Genomic DNA, 22,438 nt, shown 5'->3' with positions numbered 1-22,438 from the left:
CTATATATATATATATATATATATATATATATATATATATATATATATATATATATATATATATATATATATATATATATATATAATATATATATATATATATATATATATATATATATATATATATATATATATATATATATATATATATATATATATATATATATATATATATATATATATATATATATATATATATATATATATATATATATATATATATATATATCTTTCTATCTATCTATCTATCTATTTATCTTCATATCTCTCTCTCTCATACATACACATACACACTTGAAACCTATTTTTTTATATATCAAATATCTTTAAAATGTTATTAAACCTAAGCTAAGTGATTAAGATATTGGCAACCTTTCTTTTGAAGAATTTTTGAACTAACCAATTGATTGGGACCATAAAATAATCGATTGGAAGATATTTTTAAACTACCTCCTTGATTATGACCTTAAGACAATCTATTGGAATATTTTTTTAACTAACCAATTGATTTGGACCATAAGTCAATTAATTAGAAGAAGGCTAAATGAGTGCGTAATTGATTATGACAGTGTCTTAATGACTAGTAACGACTCCTTATCAAATCTTTCCATTTTTGGGCCAATAATATTGATCATTTAGGTCAACTAATCAATTAGAAGGGGGGTCTCCTACTTTTCATTTCGCACCAATTCCCGATGTTTCAAAATTTCTTTGGAATTTATCTCTCTACCTTTCTCCTGCCGTCTCTAAAATATATTTCTTCACTTAAAGTTGCCTTGGTGCTTTTGAGTGAACACTACTTGCGAGGAAGAAATTGTTTGAGTGAAGTGTCCTTGTGATTATTTTCAAGAGTGCAATACTATTGAATAATATAGTTTGGTTCTTGAGATAAACCAATCTTAAAATCTCTATTTGGTTCTTTAGATTAACTTGGAAAATCTCTATTTTGATTGTTATTTTAGCTTGGGTTAAAGCTTCTTGTTTGATTGGGGATAAGCCATTGTAAATATAAACTTATATCAAAAGATTCATGGACATAACATGTAAATGCTCAAAGTTTTATTCAAAATCTCAAAAAGATATCTTGGGGACAAGACTAGGCTAACATTCAGCCAAAACAGGATAACTCTCAGGTGCAATATCTCTAACCCTTACTCTCTTTATTTTTTGCTATTTATCATTATTTTTATTTCTGATGCCAATTATTCTTAAAGAAATTATTAACATGATCTTAATCGAGAAAAGTATAAAAGTATTCATGAATTTTAAATACCATAACTCACCTCTCCCCTATCTTGTGCTTGAAGTTGAAGGTGGCAAGAAACACAAGAAATGGAGGTTTGAATTGGGTTACCAAAAATGAAAGCTTTTTGAAAACCAACACTCTCAAACAATAACACAAACAAGAAAAATAACAAGAAAAAATGAAAGTTGTTATCGAAGCTATCTCCAGTCCACCCGCCAAGGTGATTTTTCCTTCTCAACAAGGACTTAATCCACTATAACTGAAACTGATTACAGACACCACTAAGACAAACCGCCTTTGTCTTCTTGAGTCTATTTGACTAAAACCTAGTCACTCAAACAAATGAGATTTACAAGAATGTGTTTACAAGATTGCTTCTAAGAAAGCATAATAACACAAGTTTAGTACAATGAATTTTTCACACAATAACAAATAAAAGCTATATATATGTGTTTACAAAAACTATACACAAATAAAATCAAGTTCAGCAAATAGCATTGTGTATGTTCACGTGAAATAGAAAAGAATGATCAACTACTCCATTCTTCCAAGTCTCCTTTATATTGGCAGTTAAAAGACCCGTTGGAGGTAGAATTGGAATATCATAATGCAGTTGTCTCCTTTATAACGGGTTGTCTATAGGAGGATAAATGGTACAACAGTATTGTTCTTAGCCCACAAAACTAGCATAGTGGAGGGAAGGGTGATCCTGTACTGTGTACTATTTTCCTGACGCAAAACCTTTTGATATTGTCTTATAATCTTCAGATGCTTCTGAATAAATGATGTTGAAGCATGGTTAGAAGGATCAATGGACTAGTTGAGAGAATCTTTTGAACCTAGGTCTTCAGAGTCTGGACATAGTTCCTCAGAAACTGGACTTTAGAGTCTTTAATTCTTGTTCTTCAGAGTCGTTAGAATTTGAGAGCGTAAAATATTGAAGGCTTGACAATCCTTCAAAGTCTCTTCAATCAGAGTCACAGTCAGAATCTTTAGCACAAACCTTCATCAGAACCATTGTCTAAGAGCTTTCTAGAACTTTACAACATCTTGTAAAGCACTTTTTATCACTTCAGAGTCAGAGTGTGTTGAGTCCAGAATCTGATGATGTCACACGTTAATTCTTCAGATTCATAACCTGATAGCAAAAGCTACACAATAGACAAAAAACATTAGGGTACAAAATTGTTCTCTAAGAAATAATGAAATGTTATCATCAAAACTAAAGGTTAGATACATAACCAAATCTTGTTCTTAAAGAAGTCACTTCTCCAACATTCATGAATTGATTCATACTATCTTCTAGAAGACATGTTTCCCTCGACGGCGGATCGTTTCATCATTGATTATAAGTGTTGGTGTAAGGATATCACTCTTGATAATTTTTCGTATAATTCACCTCTGCAACGTATCTCTCTCATACACAATGCCCATCGGCGTGACCGTCAACACATAAATTACATTGTACTGCTTTGACTAGATTAACATTTGTTGGAACTAGAGTTGATGCAACAATTTTGTTTGATAAAACTTCAAGATTTGCTAACAGGACAAGTAGAAAATCAACTCCATTATACATGTATTCATTTACCTCGCATACACAATCAAAAGAAAAATACCCCAGTAGCACTGAACTAGATAAAAACTAAATAAGAAGAGAAATCAGGAAACTAGAATAAAACGAAAAAAAGAAGTTAAAATAACAAAAATTAAACTAACCAAAACTAAAAATTAAAAATAAAAATCGCAGCATAAAATCTCACTTGTCGAAATAATTAACAATCCCCGACAACAGCGTAAAAAACTTGATGATAAATTATCAAGTGAACTAATTGTGTTGAAGTAATAAAATATAAGATCATCTCCATAATAATTATGCTATTTTAACAAAGCAATTCACGTTCTATTGAAATTAAAATTGGATATTTTTAGATTTAATTTGGTATAGTAAAAGCGTAAATAAATTTGGTAAAAAACTTAATCAGATTAACGACAACTAGAACTTGTTTCGAATCCCTTGTATGTCAGATTTGATGTTGGCGTTTATTTTCCCCTAAGATGATTTATCAGTGATTACAACAGTTTAACTTAGTTGGTATACGCAATTCTTTAGTGTATAACTCACCATTATAATCTACGCACCATAATCCATTGAGTCAGTTGGCTAGTTAAAATATGAAATGTTTATGCGGGTTAAACCTTAAGTCAACACAACTTTCTGAACTGGTTGCCTACAAAAATTAGTCAACCAACTATAATAACATGCACTATAAAAGAAAATTATTTGTATGTCGATGAAAATCACCTCAAGGACACTTATAGTACAGATGAGTTGATTCTCCAATGGTGGTGGGGGTACTTGCAAAATAAGTTAACTTTTTGACGCTCAATTAAGTAAAAGAATAAGGTAAAACTTTACAAACGTATGAATTGAATCGTACTTGAGTATGATTTGGGGTCACAGTTATATATGATTGGTCATTGTAACTGTCTCCGAATTGTCAGGAGTGGAGCGCGTGTGACCATCAGATAAAAATCAACAACTCTAATAGAAGGAGAGACGAGTTCATGTCAGACAACATGTGATGTAAGTCTACTTGTGTGGCATCGTGGTGATTTCTTGATGAGTCATTAATCAATTCGGAAAAGTTTCCCTCAAGTCTTTGATATCGACTTTGAAGAAGGAATTGTTTATGAAGGAAATAATGAGGTTGACCCAAGAATATGAATCATCGTTAGTTTGTTTGTGGATAGGAGCTTCCTTGCTACGTGGGAGCAACTATTAGAGAGCATGAAAATTAAATGTGGTTTGGGTTGATGAAACATTTATATGGTGATGGTTCCCACATTTCTCATATGCCTAAGAGAAGAAGTCAACACGCTTAGGTGTACTGAAGTGTATGTAATTAATCTCGATATTATTAGTGTCGTTTGAGGTAACCTTTGAGTTTTCACTGGATCACGATCGTTGAACCTGACTCTTAATTTTCATATAAAACGAGAAATTTTCTTTTTAATTACACATTTCAAATTCTTCTTTACTTTAAGAGTCTTCTTATAGAGATTTTTATTTTCTTCTTTTTTATTATTGGAGATTCTCAAACTCATACTTCTTGTTCAATAATTATGCTTTTTTATGTCTTCAAATGTAAATTCCTTGATTACTCCAGAGAACATTAACTACGGTGTGGGGATGTTGAACTAATAACATAACAAATGCATGAAAAATAAAGTAAAGTAAAAAGATAAAATATATAAATTACTTGATTGATTGATTGGCGGGATGTGTTAAATAATTTATAAATTGTGATATTTATAGAGAATACTATCATATTTTTTCAAGATTCATGACCTAAAGAATATTTGTCTCATTTAACTATTTATGCAGATAATACGTGAGTATTCTCTCTTCTTTAAAATATGCAGTGTGTTGCATTTATGTTATTGTGTTTTGCTTTTCGATATGATTTATTGACCCTATTCTTAGTGTGCAACATCTCTCGTATAGTGGTTGTGCAATCTTGGTTCTCTTTAGTTAATGGTGTTATAATGAACAAAATACAAGGTAAAGACCAATTGCTTAGTCCGTCTATGTTGTTACAAAGTCTAATGTTTTAGACACCATGATATATTGCAAGAAAACTTGAAAAAAATTAGTTAACTTATTTTTCATTTGTATTTATATTTATCTAACATGCTATCACGACTAACTCTAAAACTATTTGTCTTCAGATTTTGAGCGATACTTTAATTATTTTTAATTTTAAAAAAAATAGTAAAGTCTTATATTTAAAACAAAAGGATAATCATTTTCATGTTTATAGTCCTAAAAGGTATAGGGTCAATTGTGTATTCCACTAATGAAAAAACATATTTGTTGTGAGAAAAATTTATGTAGCCGTCAAGCAAACAAACAAGAGATCATACATTACAAAAATAATTTTTTGTAAGTTTATAAACCAATGCCCATTATATATTATATTATATAGAAAAAGAAAAATCTCCAAAGCCACCACATATGAAACCAAAGGAAGAGAAACCCAAAACCAAGTAGACAGAAGCTATAAGAAGGAGAATAATTCAGCATGGATTCAAAGGATCAAAGAAGAGTTACTCTCCAACACACGTTTCAACAACTTCGAGAAGTCACAAGCTCTAGTGCTGTAATTAATATTGGTTTATATATTTCACGTGTGTGTCTATATTTTCTGTGTGAGAAAGATTTTATCAAAGCTTTAATTGGCTAATTCAATATACTCAAATCAATGAAGAGATATGCTTCTGTTTTTTCAACCATGATTATTATTTTTTATCATTTGCAAAATTATGAAGTTAAAAATGGCTAATTGACAGATAAAGAAAGCCTCAATAATTGTTGATGCCTCCAAGTACATTCAAGAATTGAAGAGAAAAGTTGAGGGACTGAACTCTGAGTTAGGAATTGTTGAATCATCTTCCTCTCAAATGGATGAGCTACCTATGGTACTTTGTTATTGTTGTTTATATATATGATATACTTTCTTAATAAGAGTTCTCTAATATAGTTCATTATTGCCACAACTTATTGGTGCATGTTTTTTTATTTTTTGCAGGTTAGTGTGGAAACCCTAGAAAAGGGTTTTCTAATTAATGTGCTTTTAGAAAAGAATAAACCTGGTATGCTGGTGTCAATACTTGAAGCTTTTGAAGATCTAGGACTTGATGTGCTTGATGCTAGGGTTTCTTGTGAAGACAATTTCCAACTAGAAGCTGTGGGAGGAGATGTAAGACAATAAGTATTATATTTTTGTTTTATAAGTACTACAACTCTGCTAAAAAAAATTTACAATAACAAAGTTTTATATACTTTGAATTTAGATAAGAGAATGGTTTATCCATCAATTTGTGAAAACAATTTTTTTATTTCTATCTTTTTTTCAAATAAACCAAGAACATGTGACAAACTTTAATTTGATGAAGACTTAAAACCTAAGAGTGTGTTCCCTTTAGAATAAACAAATTTATTCATTTTGAGCTATAAAGGGCACTCATGGATGATATACTATACAAAGAACTATAACACCAATCAAAATAATTGTTCTATGGAGTGAATTTTGTTTATACTTAAGTAGGTTTTAAATTGCGATTAAGATCGCGTAAATGGTTATAAATGTGGGTGTTGTGATTACAATTATCTTATTGCTGCAATGCGTATTCAGCAATTGAAGTGTGAATTTGATTAAGAAGAGTTTGAAATTCATGGTTAAAAAATCTTTAATATTAAGATCTTTAGAAGTAAATTGAATTTTAAATTTTAAATTTTTTGTTTTGATAAAAATATTTTAAGAAAATATAATAAAGTTGTTTGATATGGTTCTTAAATAAAGAAGACCACATAATTTCTAATATCTTAAAGCGGATGAGTTTTGGTATTCGTTGCGTATGTAATCCAAGACTCTTTGTATTTTTGGCATTTGTACCTCTCCTTTTATATTTTATACTTTCGTTTGCTTTTAAAAAAAATAATAATAATATTATGAACGCAATTACAATTACAAACTGTAAATTAAAACCATGAGTAAGAGACTATCTAGCAACCCCTCCTCGAAGGTACTTTGATAGATAGCATACAAATTTTTTTAGTTTAATTTCATTAACACATTAAGTAGTATATCAAAATAAGTAATCCAGTTACTCTTTACTCAAAACTATTTTTTGCATGAGTGAATTTATATAATAAATTCAATCTCTAAGGGAGAACAAAATTCCAAAATAGTTAAAAATGTATGAGTTTCACCTTTAAAAAAATGGTGTTAGAATAAAATTTGATACTAGAGTACATTTTTGTCAGAGTAAACTCAGAATCTAAACTCACGTGGTTACTCGATTAGTGAGAAAATTTAGAGAGAATAAAACATTTAAAACTTGTTTCTAATCATGTAAATTTTGGAAAATAATTTTTTTAAAGCCTTGGTTTCTAATTTTGGTTTTTTCTAAGGAGACAAATCTCTCAAAACACCTATTATTAAATCATTCGAGTAATTTCAACCTAAGTCCTTGTTAAGTAAACTAGCCAAGAAAAGAAAGAGCATGCATGATTAAATTATTATCTTGTTGTCTAAAGCTGTTAAATATTGATAAATAAAATATTCGATGAGTACAATAAAATTCCTCTCTCTAAATCATGTGAATGTATATTATGCAGAGTCACAAGGACGACAGTATCAACGCGCAAGTGGTGAAGCAAGCAGTGTTGCAAGCAATCAAGAACACGGACGACTAATCAAAACAATGCTTACTAATAAATCCAGTACACTTTTTTGTCTTGTTTTATTAGCTTCAAATTCGCACATATATTTCCAAGTCGAACAATCGAACAATTTGTGATTTATTCATGTTATGCCAAAACCTGCATGGCCCTTATTATCAACTTCTTGTTGGATAGTTTGGAAAATGAATGAATGGACACACATTTTTCAAGTTGATATTAATATATATAGTAACATTTTGGCTTTAAGTGTGGGTGGGGAAGAGAGTAGACAATAACTATTCTTTTCCGGAAAATATTTGGTAGAAGATTTGCTTGTTGTTATTATATATGCATGAGTTTGTTTATGATTCAGATCCAAAACAGTTTAGTTATCTACAACCCTAAACCCTAACTATGTTGCATCAATATCATTAGTTGGATTAATCCTATAGAGTAGATAGAAAAAAAATGAAATAAATAACAATTGGTGACTTTTAATTTCATTTAAGGTAACAACAAAAGACAATTTAGTAACAACAAAGCATATTGTTTACCGTAAAATTTTATTTCATTTAAGGGATTCAACTCGAAAAAGTCTCGGGACGATGCAAAAATTATGAGTTTGAAACAAATTTGACGTTAAAATCGAAATTGAAAAAAACTTGAAGCTAACTTTTAATGTAGTACATGAATTAAAAATAAGGAATCCAATTCATAAAATGGAACGTAAACAAATACATTTTCATAATCACTCTTTTCTCACTAAATATTTGGATACTTCGAGTTTGTAGAATTTGTGTGTAATTGCGGATTCCTTAAACTATAAACTAACGTCGTTTTTATATTAGTCCTAACATAGCCATCTACAACGGTCGACTCAGCAAAACTTGTCACATCTTCGACTTCATGCAACTTTAGCCTTTGACAGGTCCTCACGTATTCTCAAATAACTGAATGATCTTTGTAGTACCCTAAAATTTGTCCTCCTTTTTGCTTTTTTCATCTGCCTATAACTCGATATCCATCTAACCTCATTCATATTCATTCATATTCATTCATTCATTAATGATTAACATCTGCTAACAGACATCATAGATTCGAGATTTTTGGTTAACAAAGCCGGTTTGGATTGAAGTTTATGGTATTTCACATCATATGGATTGAAACCCTGATTCATGACTTTGCTAGTCAAGAATTTTGTGCATGACTTTAGGTTTGGTTGATATTTATCTGGTTTGATTCATAACATTGACATAATTCATTTGGTTCAGGATGTGTGGTCCACGGTCGTTTGTCCATAAGAAAATATGCATTTTATCTAGTTTGACTTTTAGTCAACTATTGACTTTTTGGTCAGACAATTGACCAAAGTCAAACATTAACCTCTAAATCCTTAATCAGGTGATTCATAATCATTTCATCATTTTTTCTCTCAAATTAATTGTGAATAAGTCAAGTTGATTTTAATTGACTTTAGAGATTCGATTTGATTTTGATCTAATTGTAAAGTTTCGATCTAATGGTAGAAGTTTTGATTTAATTGTGAAGGTTTCGATTAATTAACCATGGTGGTATTATTTGTGGGTAGGCCATTTAACCATTTATTTTCATCATAAAAAGAATTCTGCATGAGTTTACAAATTTCAGCCCATATCCAAATTCCTTAAGCCCATTAACAATATCCAATGTTAATTGTCCATTAAACCGTACCAATCCATTCAATTGATACAAACCATAATGCAATGATCCAAGATGATTGGGGCGACATGGATCCGGAAGCAATGCGTAGATGCATGAGTTTTGGATTTTCAGATAAAAATTCAAAGATTGCTATTGAACAGTATGGAAATGGCTTCAAGACTAGTAGTATGAGGTTGGGTGCATATGCTATAGTCTTCGGTCGCCATCTGAATAATGGGATTTTGAATCAAAGCATTGGACTTTTGTCATATACATTTCTGATGCAAACGCAACTTGACAGAATAGTAGTACCAATGGTAAATTATGAGTATAATACTTCAACTTCATCGTTGGATGTATTAAATGGAAAAGAACATTTTATGGCAAATTTAGAATTGCTGTTGCATTGGTCACCATATTCATCTGAAGCAGATCTTCTGAAACAATTCCAAAACCTGGGATCTTACAATTTGTGGTTCAATGATGAGGTAATTATAGAGTTAGATTTTAATACAGATCCCGAGGATATTTGCATTTTTTGGGATGTCAAGAAGATCACTAGTAAACCTGCATAGAGGAGAATCCATTGAGTTTCCATGATTTGCCTTCGGCACCATATCGGTAACCGGCAATCCAATAAATTGCTTCAAGCCATGGATAATCTAATGTGAGGAATTAACATTCCGCTTGATATTCACCAGTTGTTAACAAAGTTTCAAACCGGACTTTACTTGCAATCATTTACAGTCGTCAAAAATAATATACAAGCTAACAGAATTCATAATCGAACCATAACAAAATTAACTATTAACATAACATAACAATTAACCATCTTCATGAACACTAATTGCACCTAACACTTTCCTAACCAACTATAAATCACTAACAGAATTTCTAAACTAACTCCTAACAGAAGTTAACCTTCACTAGCCTTGCATTTTTCTTCTAACGCTTCCTTCGGAAATATACTGTTAAAAGTTATACATAGCTTCACTTTGTGAAAGCCACCAATATGTACCTACATAATTATCGTAAATGCGGAATCAACATGTTTTAACCCAGTCCAGAAACCAACCGGCAGCATGACAAAAATAAATTTTTAACCTTTCACATACCCTTTACTTAAATTCATCCAGGCCTAGCTAACGACATCATGACCAAGCAAGGTAAATGATATTCCATGCAGAAACATTGAGACTGCTAAACAAGGTACCAAAGTGAAGTTAGAAATGAGAAAAGGCAATGGTTTAACTGGGAAGAAAGAGGCATCTACCGGGATTCTAGTAGTAGTCAAAGTTAGAAAATCATTGGATGTCAACTGCTGGGATATGCCTTTTCATGCCGTCAGTCGACTCATTCAGGGAACATTCCACCTTTGACCGCTAAAGCAATGAGGTATTATATGTCGACAAAAGGAAGATTGATATGGCTGCAGTTCTGAAGTTAATCCCTTTGTCCACTTTATATGCGTGAGCTGCGAGAAGAATGCGACAATGACAATTGCCCTTGGTAGCATGCGAATAACTATGGGGATGGAAACATCAATCATCATCGTCGTATAACAGATCCAGCTTCAAGCCTTGCTGCAAGATAGAAGGTTAAATTGTATTAATCTAAAGCGGAAACTAGAAACTAGATCCAGATCCATCAGTCTCTAACCGAATTATACTAACCAAAATTATGCATTGGATAACCAAGTGATTTTCGTAATACAATTTAAATTCCAGAAACTAGAGTTCCAACTAATCCTAACTAACTTAAAAGTGCCCAAGCTCTAACAAACCTGCCCGATCCATTGCCCGAATCGGTTAGGATAAAGGCTTTATATAAACACTTCAAGTCTCATTCTGAGGGAGCTTCTTCAACCTTCATCTTTAACTTCTCCATTTCACTCTCTCTGCAAAACCAACAGAAAAACGAATGAAAATCCTTCATAGATGCAGAGGAGTTTTTTTCCATCTTCACTATTCTTCATTTCATTTCATTCTTCAATCACGATTCACTCTACATTGTTCGGTACAAATCTCAGAACAAAAAAAGAATACATCAAAATATGAAGAAATCCAATTTCTTGATTCAAATCAGAGTCCAACAGAAAAGAGAGGAGCAGACGCAGAAGAACGACGTGGAATAGAAGAAAATCTTCGATTTCACTTCAGTCCATATTCAGTTTCAATTTCACACCTTTGACATTTGTTTGGGATAGAACGTTGAACCGAATTGAGGCGGCACCATTGAGTTCTGAAAATGCGACACAAACGCGGAAGAACATTGAAGAAGAAGAACTGAAACGCAGGAGACGAAGGGAGAAGCTTACCGATAAAAGTCGTCGCCGTAGACGGAGCAGAAAAACCATCGCGCCGGAATCTCGCATCGGTACACACGATTCGCGCTCAGTTATTTTCGAGCATCTACGACCTCTTGTCAATTTCATACCGCGAATTCGAATCAAGCTTGACCAACCGGATTTGAACCAAGGCGAATCGATGCAATCTTAGGGAGTTTGTGGTGTTGTTTGAAGTTATGAAGCCGCGTTTGCAAGAAGCGATTATTGAATTCAAACTCAGTTGGATGCTTCGGTACTTGTTGATGGTAGGTTCGATTTTCCTGGCTGAACAGGAAGGAGACTTCGAGTGTGAAGAAGAACTGCGCTTCAGATTATTACGGTGAGAACCACGTTTCGTGTGACATTGGCTTTTCTGGTTGTTGCTTGCTCTGGATTTGGGCTTGGAAAACCTGTGACCAGATTGCCCGAAAGTTTTACTTCATACCCCCTACATTTATCCCTACACCTCTACATTTCATAAAAATACCAATTTTATCCTTATATATTTTAAACTAATTTATTATTTTATTTTTATTTTTATTTTTTAAAAAAAATTGTGTACTGGAAGACTTTACAAAAGAGTTCCGATAGTCATTTTTCAAGCATTTTTTCAATATTCTTTTTGTATATCGGAAGACTTTGCAAAAGAGTTCCGATAATCAATTTTTGTGTACCGAAAGACTTTCCAAAAGAGTTCCGGTAGTCATTTTTCAAATATTTTTTAAAATATTTTTTTGTGTATCGGAAGACTTTGCAAAAGAGTTCCGAAAGTCAATTTTTGTGTACCGGAAGACTTTGCAAAAGAGTTCCAGTAGTCACTTTTCAAACATTTTTTAAATATTTTTTGTGTACCGGAAGACTTTGGAAAAGAGTTCCGGTAGGTAATTTTTGTGTACCGGAAGACTTTGCAAAAGAGTTCCGGTACTCATTTTTCAAGTATTTTTTTAATTTTTTTTGTATACCGGAAGACATTACAAAAGAGTTATGGTAGTCAACTTTTGTGTACCGGAACTCTTTTGCAAAGTCTTCCGGTACACATAAAAAAAGTTAAAAAATACTACCGGAACTCTTTTGCAAACTCTTCCGGTACGCAAAATAAAATTTAAAAAATATTTAAAAATAAAATAATAAATTAGTTAAAAATATATAAGAGTAAAATTGATACTTTTATAAAATATAGGGGTACATGGATAAATGTAGGGGTATAAAGTAAAATTTTCGATTGCCCATTATCCTTTACTTTTCTTGCTACAAACTCATGGCAGGAGTCCTTGGGACTGAGGGCGTCGGCCCAATCATTTTGTTCCTTCTCACAACCCCACAAATGATCCATTGCACCCCTTGAATGTGGATTCTGATTACCATCGGGCTTGGGCCAATATGTTCAGGCATGTGCTTGACTTCCTATACACACCACCCATTCCAGGTTTGCAGCTTTTGTTGTTTTTTTTTTTTTTCTGTTATTTGATTAATTAGATTTATCTAGATTAAGATTAATCTAATATGTGGTTTTTTAGAATTTTAGTTAGGATCAATTTAGTTAGGATAATTTGTGGTTTTTTAGAATTTTAGTTTATTAGGTAGTGGAAGTTACTTAGTTGATATAATTTCTAGAAGATTAGGATTAATTAGCTCTTATTGATTTTTAGAAGTTAGTTTAGTTTCTAAACAATTAGGTTAAAATAAATTTTAGGGGTTATTTCGTCATTTTAGCCACATAACTTCCTTTAGCATTCTAACATAGGATTTTTAACGTGTGATCCATTAGGACTGGAACTTGACATTAGGCTTTAATCATTTCCTAACAATTGTAGGTTCCCTTAGGGCTTGTACCTAGAACTTTTGATCAAGACTTTGATTAACATGCACATGCTCCCTTAGGACTTTTTACTTAGAATTTTTAATCAACTTTAATCAACTAATGCATGATCCCTTAGGATAGTTTCTAACAATTACTAACGTCTAGATTAGGACTAACCTAATTCCCTAAACCAAAATAAACCCATGATTAAATTGATCAAAAGCAATTTTGATTAATTAAATCCTTTGAACTTGTATAATCCCATAGTTTAATTTGAGTGACAAAAAGACCCTTGGTCACTTAATAAGACTTTTCCTCTAAGCTGTGGAGCTCAATGCCTCAAGTCAAGATCTTCAATCAAGGCATCCTCAGTCATACCAAGCAGCGGATTATACAAGCACATCAAAGGTGGCATCTTCAAAAGCTTGTCAAGTCAAGGTTAGAAGTGTGTGGCACGAGCCTTAAGCAATAGAGAAGGAGTGGGACTAGAGTATTCCTACCCTCATTCTAAGTATCTTTGGGTATGGGACGTATGACCCAACGCTCATCGTATTCACCTCAAATCATAGACTTTAGCACAATTCTAATCATATGATTGGCAAGTCTTTCTCTCCTCACAAAGCATCATGCAACAAGCAAGGGCTACACCAACAACTTATCAATCATGAATCAAGTTATACAACACGAGCCTTAAGCATGGAGAAGGAGTGGGACTGGAGTATTCCTATCCATATTCTGAGTATCTTTGGGTATGGGACGTATGACCTAGTGCTCATCGTATTCGCCTCTATTCATAGACTTTAGTGCAATTCGAATTGAATTATTGATAAGGTCTTCATCAATACAAGAAATAACTACAAAGATTCTCCTCTCTCCACCTGGAAGTTAAGATGAGAATTACATGCCACGAGCCTTAAGTAGTAAAGAAGGAATGAGACTGGAGCTTTCCTACACTCATTTTGGATATCTTTGGGTGCGATACGCTTGGCTCATTGCTTATCGTATCCATCTTTACTCATAGACTTTAGTGTGATTCTTACTCTATAACTATAAATTCTATTCATAATCCATTCTAATCATTTCAATTCAATCATTCTATCACGCATTCTTTTGCCTCAAATCATTCTTACTTTCAGTCGTAGTGGGCTTAACTACGAAAGCTCTGATTTCCTTATTGCACTATAAGGGTACGTAGGCAGGAGAACCCAGTTTCTTCGCGAGTTATCTTATTTATCAATCTACCTCATCTATTTATCAACCAATCAATCTTCATTCATTCAATCAATACCATCTTTTTGAGATCAATCATACTTCTCCTTGGACTCCTTGTCTATCCTTTTGGGATGTCTTAACGACAGTCCATCTCTTCAATCGAGAGTTATTTGGGCTACAACCTCAAACACTTAATTCAGTCTTTCTTTTTGGCTTTACCTTATAGTGGAGGCCTACTAGTCCACTTATTGGTAAATGTCTACCTTGCTCTCCAATTCAGAGTCCATCTCCTTCTTGGATCCAAGACACTATTCTTATTTGATCTCGAAATATTTGTTCCCCGACAATGTTTCTCTCTCTCTATTCTCGTGATTCCGAACTACGATTGCTCTGACTTTCTCATTACACAATGAGAATATGTAGGCACGAGGATGCAAATCCTTGGCGAGCATACTTCTAATTATTCCTCCTTGGCCTTAAGGAACCACTTATATCTTTCACTCTCCATTATCTACCTTCGATCATAAATCGTTCACCCAGTGACATACTGTCTATTTGACATCGAAATACACTTTCTTTAGAATTCCATATATATCCTTTTAGGACACCTAATGTAGTCCACATTTCTACCTAGAGTTGTTTGGGCTATAACCTCAAATATTTAATTCCTTCTTTTTTGGCTAAACACCCTATAGTGGTGGCCTGCTAGTCCACGTATCGGTCAAAGTCTTTTCCCTCTATGGTACAAATCTCATTTCTCTTATGCATTCCAATACACTTTCACCCCTCGATTTCAAACAATACATCTTCAGTCATTTATTCCCAAATATTCAATTTCAGTGACTTCGGTCACTTCACTCCATTCACCTCCATAGTGCCTTCATATTCTACCTTCCTTCACTCCATGTGACATACCAGTTATCTTTGAGACAAGTACACTACCTCTTTATGCTCCTTCTTGCGTCACCTTGTGAACCAAGAGATGTTTGAGAATGTGCCCAAACACCTATTTCTTCGTCTTTTTTGGCTTTACCTTATAGTGGTGGCCTACTAGTCCACATATTGGTAATATCCACCTTACTCTTTAGTTCATCTTTTCACCCTTGTTGGAGCTCAAAATACTATCCTTTGGTTCAAACCATACCTTGATCACAATTCTTTCCACCTCCTACCTCTAGTTCCTTGAACTACGAAGCTCTGAATTCCTCATTGCACTATGAGGATACGTAAGCATGAGGGCCCTAATTCTCACCTAGCACTTTATCTATTTCTTTCCTTTACCCCCATTCTTTTGCGAGTAATCTTTAGATGTCACACTTATTCGAGCGAGGATAATCAAAACGGTTCCCATGGAGTACCATGGATGTTTGAGGTGCTAATACCTTCCCCTTGCATAACTGACTTCCTTACCCAGCATATCTCTTTCCCCCCGGGTTTTATCGATGTTTTCCCTTCCCTTTGGGGATAAATAAAGTTCGATGACGACTCTGTTGTATGTTCGAGCGTGCGATACGTTCGGGTATATTTCCGCTAGCTTCAATCTTATCCAACTTTCTTTGATAAAAATATGAATCACGTCAACTAATAACCCAAAATTTCACTAAGTCTTCTTCTTCGACCAAGGTCTCCCATGAGCTTCTCGACCAGCTTCCTAACCTCCTCCGACGGGAAATTCTCCCTAAAAGGTTAGGTGGTCTCTCGGTCAAAAATAACTACTTCGACTTTAATTAAAACCTTGAATTTCCTCTATAGTCAGATTCGATCCTAAATGCTCACGTTTTTCACATGTGTCGAAAATATGAGGTAACACATATAAAGAGCACAAAGGTTAATCATCAAGAGTTCAAAACACTCAAGATAGAAACACAACATGTGAATGTCAAAAGGTTCGATGGCTACAAAGTATAGCAATAAAACTCAAATTGTGCTAAAGGTGATTGGCACATCAGATGAGCAATAATTCAACTAGAAAATGAAACAACAATACCAGTGTTGTGCTCAAGATGAAATAGCACATCAAAAATCAATTAATCAATAAATCAATTATGAAACACGAGCAAGTAGAGAAATAACAAAGCCAAGAAGCCTAATCACCATCATGGCAGCCAAGAAGTATATCAAATGATCTAAAACGAGCAATATCTTGAATAAAGCAACAACATCGTGTGAGTATTCAAATTTTCTTCAATCTTCAAATTCAATACTCTCAGTAAGTATAAGCCAAATGCAAACGATGTAGGATAAGTATAGGCATCCAAGTTATGCTACAAGACTTGAACCTTTGGACTCCATTTAACAGCCTCCAAGCCGTCCAAAGTACACTTAGAACCAACAGTAACAAAATTCAGAAACGAAGTTAAGTATTTCAAAAACCAAACCATTCTTAATTGAGTAATCACATGGAGTATCAAATCTCTACAAACCCTTCTAAAAAGAAACTTAAAATATCCTCCAAAAAAGGAAGTCATGAACAAATATTTTCCCTTACAATGCATCTAGTATTGTGACTTTTCATGGACAATAAGTGGCAGTTTATTACACCAAAATTTAAAAGCAATTGGGAAAATAGTACAAGAATAACAAAAAAAAAGAAAAAAAAATGAGGATGAGCTCCATGATTCTAAGCTTCCAATGAAAAATAAGTGGAATGAAACAAATCCAAATAACTCTACTCAACACGATCAAGCTATTGCCTCAAATCCACATTAAACGTGCAAATAAAAGAAGAATTTAGATCCAAATTGATTCTGATTCTTTAGTTGAGGTTTCGAATCTCAGCCGTTCATATACCTTCCAACAAAATTACAAAATAATCCATACATATTGATACACCTTATATATTTATAAATCTTCTACATTCCACTACTACAAATAACACATGTTATGTCAGATGCGGAATGGATTTTATCTCGGTTACAATACTAAGGTAACTAAGGGTGACATGAGAAGTGGGAACTTTATCCCTCTACTAAAAAATAATCGAAGGATTAATTTAAATGGTCAGGGATTCGAACCCCAACAATATTTTTTTTATATTTTTCAAACTAGCATCTTATACATCTCAGTTTAATAATAAAACTGAGGGGAAATATATATATATATATATATATATATATATATATATATATATATATATTTAAATACTCATTACATTGTTTACATATAATATTAAAGTAAAATATATATCAAATTTTGAATTCAATTCATCATCATTGTTGTTAGTGAAGAATAAATGTTGGATATTTTAGGAAGAACAAATATTGGATCCTTATTTCATTGAATCTTGGGGAGATCAAATGTAGAATTCAATATATTCTCTATGATTTTTGCATTCATTTGTTTCTGATATAAAAAAAAAGTTTAGATAAATAAAATAAATATTCAGTTAAGAGAGTATGTTAGAACACAAATCTTGAATCAATTTTTTTTTGCACTTGCAATCCATCAGATAAATCTTTGGCAAAGTAAATACACTCTCATCAACCACATATTAAATAAATCTAAATTTTTTATTCTCTTTCAATCTATCAATCTATCAATCTATCATATTAATATTTTTACTTTCTAAAATTTTACGGCGCTCTGATTAAACATAAAAGGTTTCACAACAATGTTTGAGTTTCATAATTCTTTTATAATGAGTATTTTAGGTTTCACGAGTATCATTAATGATAGTGTCTTGAGCATTGATACTCATTAAATGGACAACAAAAATTTGTTTAAGGATGGTGAAGAAACCGAATAAACATGCTAATATTTTACCTCGGTTATTACTAAAAAAAGAGGTATACTATGTTTCTTTTAAAATAAAATAAAAACAACAAAATATGTTTCAACCCAAGTGCCACATACCTTTCGCTTTATGTTAAAAATCGAGGGAATTTTTTTATATATATATACAGATTGTTTACACAAAATATTAAAATAAATTATTTAAACAAATCAAGAGTTTAACAATGAATTCTTGGAGAACAACCTATCTTTTTAAATTTATGATAAGTTATCTGTTTCAAATAAGAGATTTTTTTTCTGTATTTGTCATTCATCTCAGAGAGATTTCATTATATTGAGCAAATATTTACATGGAAAATGCTTTCACATGAAAGAGAACATGAGAGAAAACGTAAAAGAGAAATAGATGATTGTTTTTAGGAATAAATTTCTCAATGTTGTCAATCGAGAAAAACAATAAATTTCTCAATATTTTCTTTGATTGAAAACATATGAGTTTATTACAAAAATACAACAACATCAACATCATTATGTGATATAGATTGCAAGGGCAGAAAAAAAATGTTTCTTTTCAATATTGAAGAACATTGAAGATTTTTTCTGTCTTGCAATCCATCCAAGAAAATGATGTGTAAGATTTTTGAACTGGCTACCTATAAGATAGTTTAGAGTAAAATCTGATTAATGAATGTTTTTATAGTAATCTAATCCCCCGATTATTAAATATAACCGAAGGAATAGATCATTAATTTAAAAATTAAAAATAAAATAAAAAATAAAGACATTCGTGTTGATTTTGGGATTCGAAACATTTCCTAAAATATTTGTTTGCTCTGTTTTATTTAGAAACCGAGGAAATATGTGACATTTATTAAAAAATAATATAAAACAAGGCACACATTGATCTTTTATCTCGATTTTTGATAGATGAAATGATAGTTTTGTCATGAAATATATTATATGTAGTAGTGTTCATACAACTTCCAAATTCATACACTAGTAACCTGAATTTGAGACAAATTGTAGTTATATCTATTAAGACCAAAATCTTTTGTTTACTCCAATATATCAAATATGGAATTATTTGAAAACCAAAAAACCTAAATTAATTTATGTGAGGACTTGCGGATTCAATCTTTTTTTCCCTGCCAAATCAAACTCTTTTGAATCTATAATATGTTGTTGTTAATTGTTTTTCACTATTTTCACTCAATACCTAACATATATTCCCCTATGATCCTTCTCTCTTCCATTTCCTCCTTTTCTTATTGATCATCATTTGAATTCCAGAAAACTCATAAATCTCCATCCTTGTTCTTCTTCAAATCCTAAAACTCATAAATATTTATCCTTTTAATTCTTCAAACCCATAAATCCATAAATACCCATCTCTCTTCTTCTACAAATCGATAAATTCCCATATATTTATCATTTCTTCTTCTTCAAACCCAAAAACCCATAAATATCCTTCCTTTGTTCTTCTCCAGATCCAAAAATCCATTAAAAAAACTTCCTTTTTTCTCTATTCTCTTCTTTTTACACTCTTTCACTAAAATTATATTAGTGTCTTGTGAGTAAAAAATATTTCAAGGAGTTTTTAATTGTATTGTTAATCGTACCTATGTGTTTTTCATCAAGAGTGTAATTCTCTTGTTTGATGTTTTTGGTTCTTGAGATTGTCCTGGTAATGTCTTTGTTGGTTATTGAAATCATCTCGGAAAAATCTGTGTTTGGTGTTAGAAAACTTTATATTTACGATCCTGATATCACGATTTTAATAATAGACAGCAAAACGTACTCAGACTCAAGATGTTTATTCTTGTTGGGTTCTTGATCTTTGATTTTAATTTTTTACTCTTATCTTCCTTCTTCTTTTATGTATCTTTTATGATTAAGATAATTTCATTCATTTGTTTATGGGATAACCAGAAAGAATGGTAACAATTGTCGTTGCTTTTCTAATGGTGTCTATTTATAGGCATCTTATTCCAACAGTCACATCACATCCCAACTGTCGTGTTCCAATAGCCATGAAGAGAGAGAAGAGGGATTTAAATTTTATTTTGAAATTCAAAATAAATATTCATTGACTTAATTATCCATCAACCTAAACAATCAGCATATTAAGGTGTCTTTTATTTAATTCAAACTTTAATTTACATGGGTTAATTTTTTAAGTCAACCCCATTGACTTAATTATTTAAGTCATATTTAATTGGTTAATATATTAATCCTACAATGTTCCACTTGACTCATTGACAACTTGATTTTTTAATTTTATACCATAATTATGCATCATTCATTAGAAGTACCAAGTCACTATCTTTAATGAATTGAAATGATCGGATCATGACGGTCACAAGTTATTCATCAACTTGATTTATTCCATGTATCACAAATCAATACAATTTAAATATTTAAGGGAACTTATGTCTCTTTCAAGTCTCTTCAAAGACACTTTTGTCATCACATATTAACAATAATGTATACAACATAATATGGATAACAAACTAAGTAGAAAATCCTTAATTGAATTCACAAGTGTCATAGAATACGAATATTAAATTATACATGTATATATACCGATTATATTATAATGTTAACAAGGACTTTTACATAATGCTCATCTTTTCTACATGGCAAACAAATGTCTTGGGCGGTAAACGTTTAGTTAACGGATCCGCTATCATTAAATCTTCAAAAATCTGTTAAAATGACACTTTTGTTTCTGCACTTCTTCTTTCACTAATAAGTACTTCAATTTCATGCATTTAACACCCTTTAAATACTTATCATTCTTAGAGAAGAAGACAGTTGCAGAATTATCACAATAAATTCTTAGCGGCCTAGCTATACTGTCGACAATATCAAGCCCCAAGGTGAAATTCTACAACCACAATAATTGAATTATGGCCTCAAAGCATGCCACACATTCAATTTTTCCATAATATTTCTTCTCCATTAAGGAGAAAACATTCTTAAATGTGTATTTCCTTGAGTACACACACCCTATAAAGTTTAAATCCGAGTAGTCAACCACTTCAAGGTGATATGACCTTCCATATGTAACCCTGTAATCTTTGGTGCATTCTAAGTACCTAAGAACCTTCTGTGAAGATTTTCATGTGATCCATTCTAGAATTACTATGATATCGACCCAACATACAAACAATAAAATTGATATCGGGTCGAGTACATGTTTGAGCATACATCAAGCTCCCAACCACTAATGCATAGGGAATAAACTTCATTTATTTTTGTTCTAATTCCTTTTTGTAATTGGGACATTGCATTTTACTTATATAGTCTTTCTGAGACAATCCCAACAGTCCTTGTGATCTATTACAGAAATTTCTATTTCTATTACATATGATGCCTCACCCATATCCTTCATTTCAAATTTATTGGAGAGAAACTCATTTACATCGTATAACAAAGCAATATCATTGGTAGTAGGTAAAATATCATTAACATATAAGACAAAAATTATGAATTTTCTCCCACTAACCTTCATATAGATACACCGATGTACGGTGTTCTCTACAAAACCATATGACAAAGCAGTGTTGTTAAATTTAAGATACCATTGTCTGAAAGCTTGCTTTAGTCCATATATTTACTTCTTTAATTTACACATTAAACTTTATTTTACCATTGTGGCAAACCCTTCAGATTGAGCCATATACATTTCTTCCCCTAAGTTACCATTTAGAAAGGTGTTCTTCACATCCATTTGGTGAAGCTCAAAGTCATAATGAGCCACCAAAGCCAAAATAATTCTTAAAGAGACTTTATTTGAAACATGATAAAAGGTTTATTTGTAGTCAACATCGTCCTTTTAAGTGAAATCTTTGGCGACAAGGCTAGCTTTATATGTTTCAACATTGCCTTTCGAGACTCATTTGGTCTTAAAGACCCATTTACAACCAACCTGTTTTGAACCTTTAGGCAACTTAACTAGATCCCATACTTTATTGTTATCCATTAATTTTAACTCTTCTTTGATAGCATCGATCCAATTTTCAGAATTGTCACATTCCATGACTTGTGTGAATGAGACTGAATCCTCATTAATGCTCAAGTGACATTCATGTTCAAGTGAATAAACAACATAATCTTTAGAAATAGATGGTCTTCTTTTCCTTTCAAACCTTTTTAGTGTTATTTCTTTTGTTTCTTCATTCACTTGTTCTTTCTCATTTGTGACTTGTA

General features: G+C 32.0%; 1 protein-coding gene and 1 long non-coding RNA gene across 3 annotated transcripts; one reads left to right on the top strand and one right to left on the bottom strand.

Moving 5' to 3' along the window:
* Positions 1-5,212: 5,212 nt before the first annotated feature.
* LOC127129203 (uncharacterized) lies at positions 5,213-7,712 on the top strand. The gene is made up of 4 exons (XM_051058475.1): positions 5,213-5,409; positions 5,600-5,728; positions 5,839-6,009; positions 7,431-7,712. The coding sequence occupies exons 1-4, from the start codon at positions 5,332-5,334 to the stop codon at positions 7,506-7,508; spliced, it is 456 nt and encodes a 151-aa protein (XP_050914432.1). The 5' UTR covers positions 5,213-5,331; the 3' UTR covers positions 7,509-7,712.
* Positions 7,713-9,856: 2,144 nt separating this feature from the next.
* On the bottom strand, positions 9,857-11,935 carry LOC127127348 (uncharacterized). Of its 2 annotated transcripts, XR_007805321.1 has the most exons (3): positions 11,340-11,908; positions 10,939-11,052; positions 9,857-10,738 (listed from the first exon to the last, which is right to left on the bottom strand). It is a non-coding gene; the product is annotated as an uncharacterized LOC127127348 (long non-coding RNA). The 2 variants fall into 2 exon arrangements; XR_007805320.1 differs by having other exon boundaries at positions 10,939-11,935.
* Between the last annotated feature and the right edge of the window lie 10,503 nt (positions 11,936-22,438).

The sequence above is a fragment of the Lathyrus oleraceus genome, chromosome 3 (genome assembly GCF_024323335.1).
Source record: "Lathyrus oleraceus cultivar Zhongwan6 chromosome 3, CAAS_Psat_ZW6_1.0, whole genome shotgun sequence".
Classification (NCBI taxonomy): domain Eukaryota; kingdom Viridiplantae; phylum Streptophyta; class Magnoliopsida; order Fabales; family Fabaceae; genus Lathyrus; species Lathyrus oleraceus.
The sequence above is the reverse complement of the archived record's forward strand: the minus strand, read 5'-3'. Positions and strand labels throughout refer to the sequence as shown.

What these genes read in the sequence shown, in the direction of transcription:
- LOC127129203 (XM_051058475.1), top strand. Translation starts at nt 5,332, where the DNA reads ATGGATTCAAAGGATCAAAGAAGAGTTACTCTCCAACACACGTTTCAA. An exon ending in AAATGGATGAGCTACCTATG is followed by an intron (nt 5,729 to 5,838) that starts GTACTTTGTTAT and finishes TATTTTTTGCAG; the next exon opens with GTTAGTGTGGAAACCCTAGA. An exon ending in TAGAAGCTGTGGGAGGAGAT is followed by an intron (nt 6,010 to 7,430) that starts GTAAGACAATAA and finishes TATATTATGCAG; the next exon opens with AGTCACAAGGACGACAGTAT.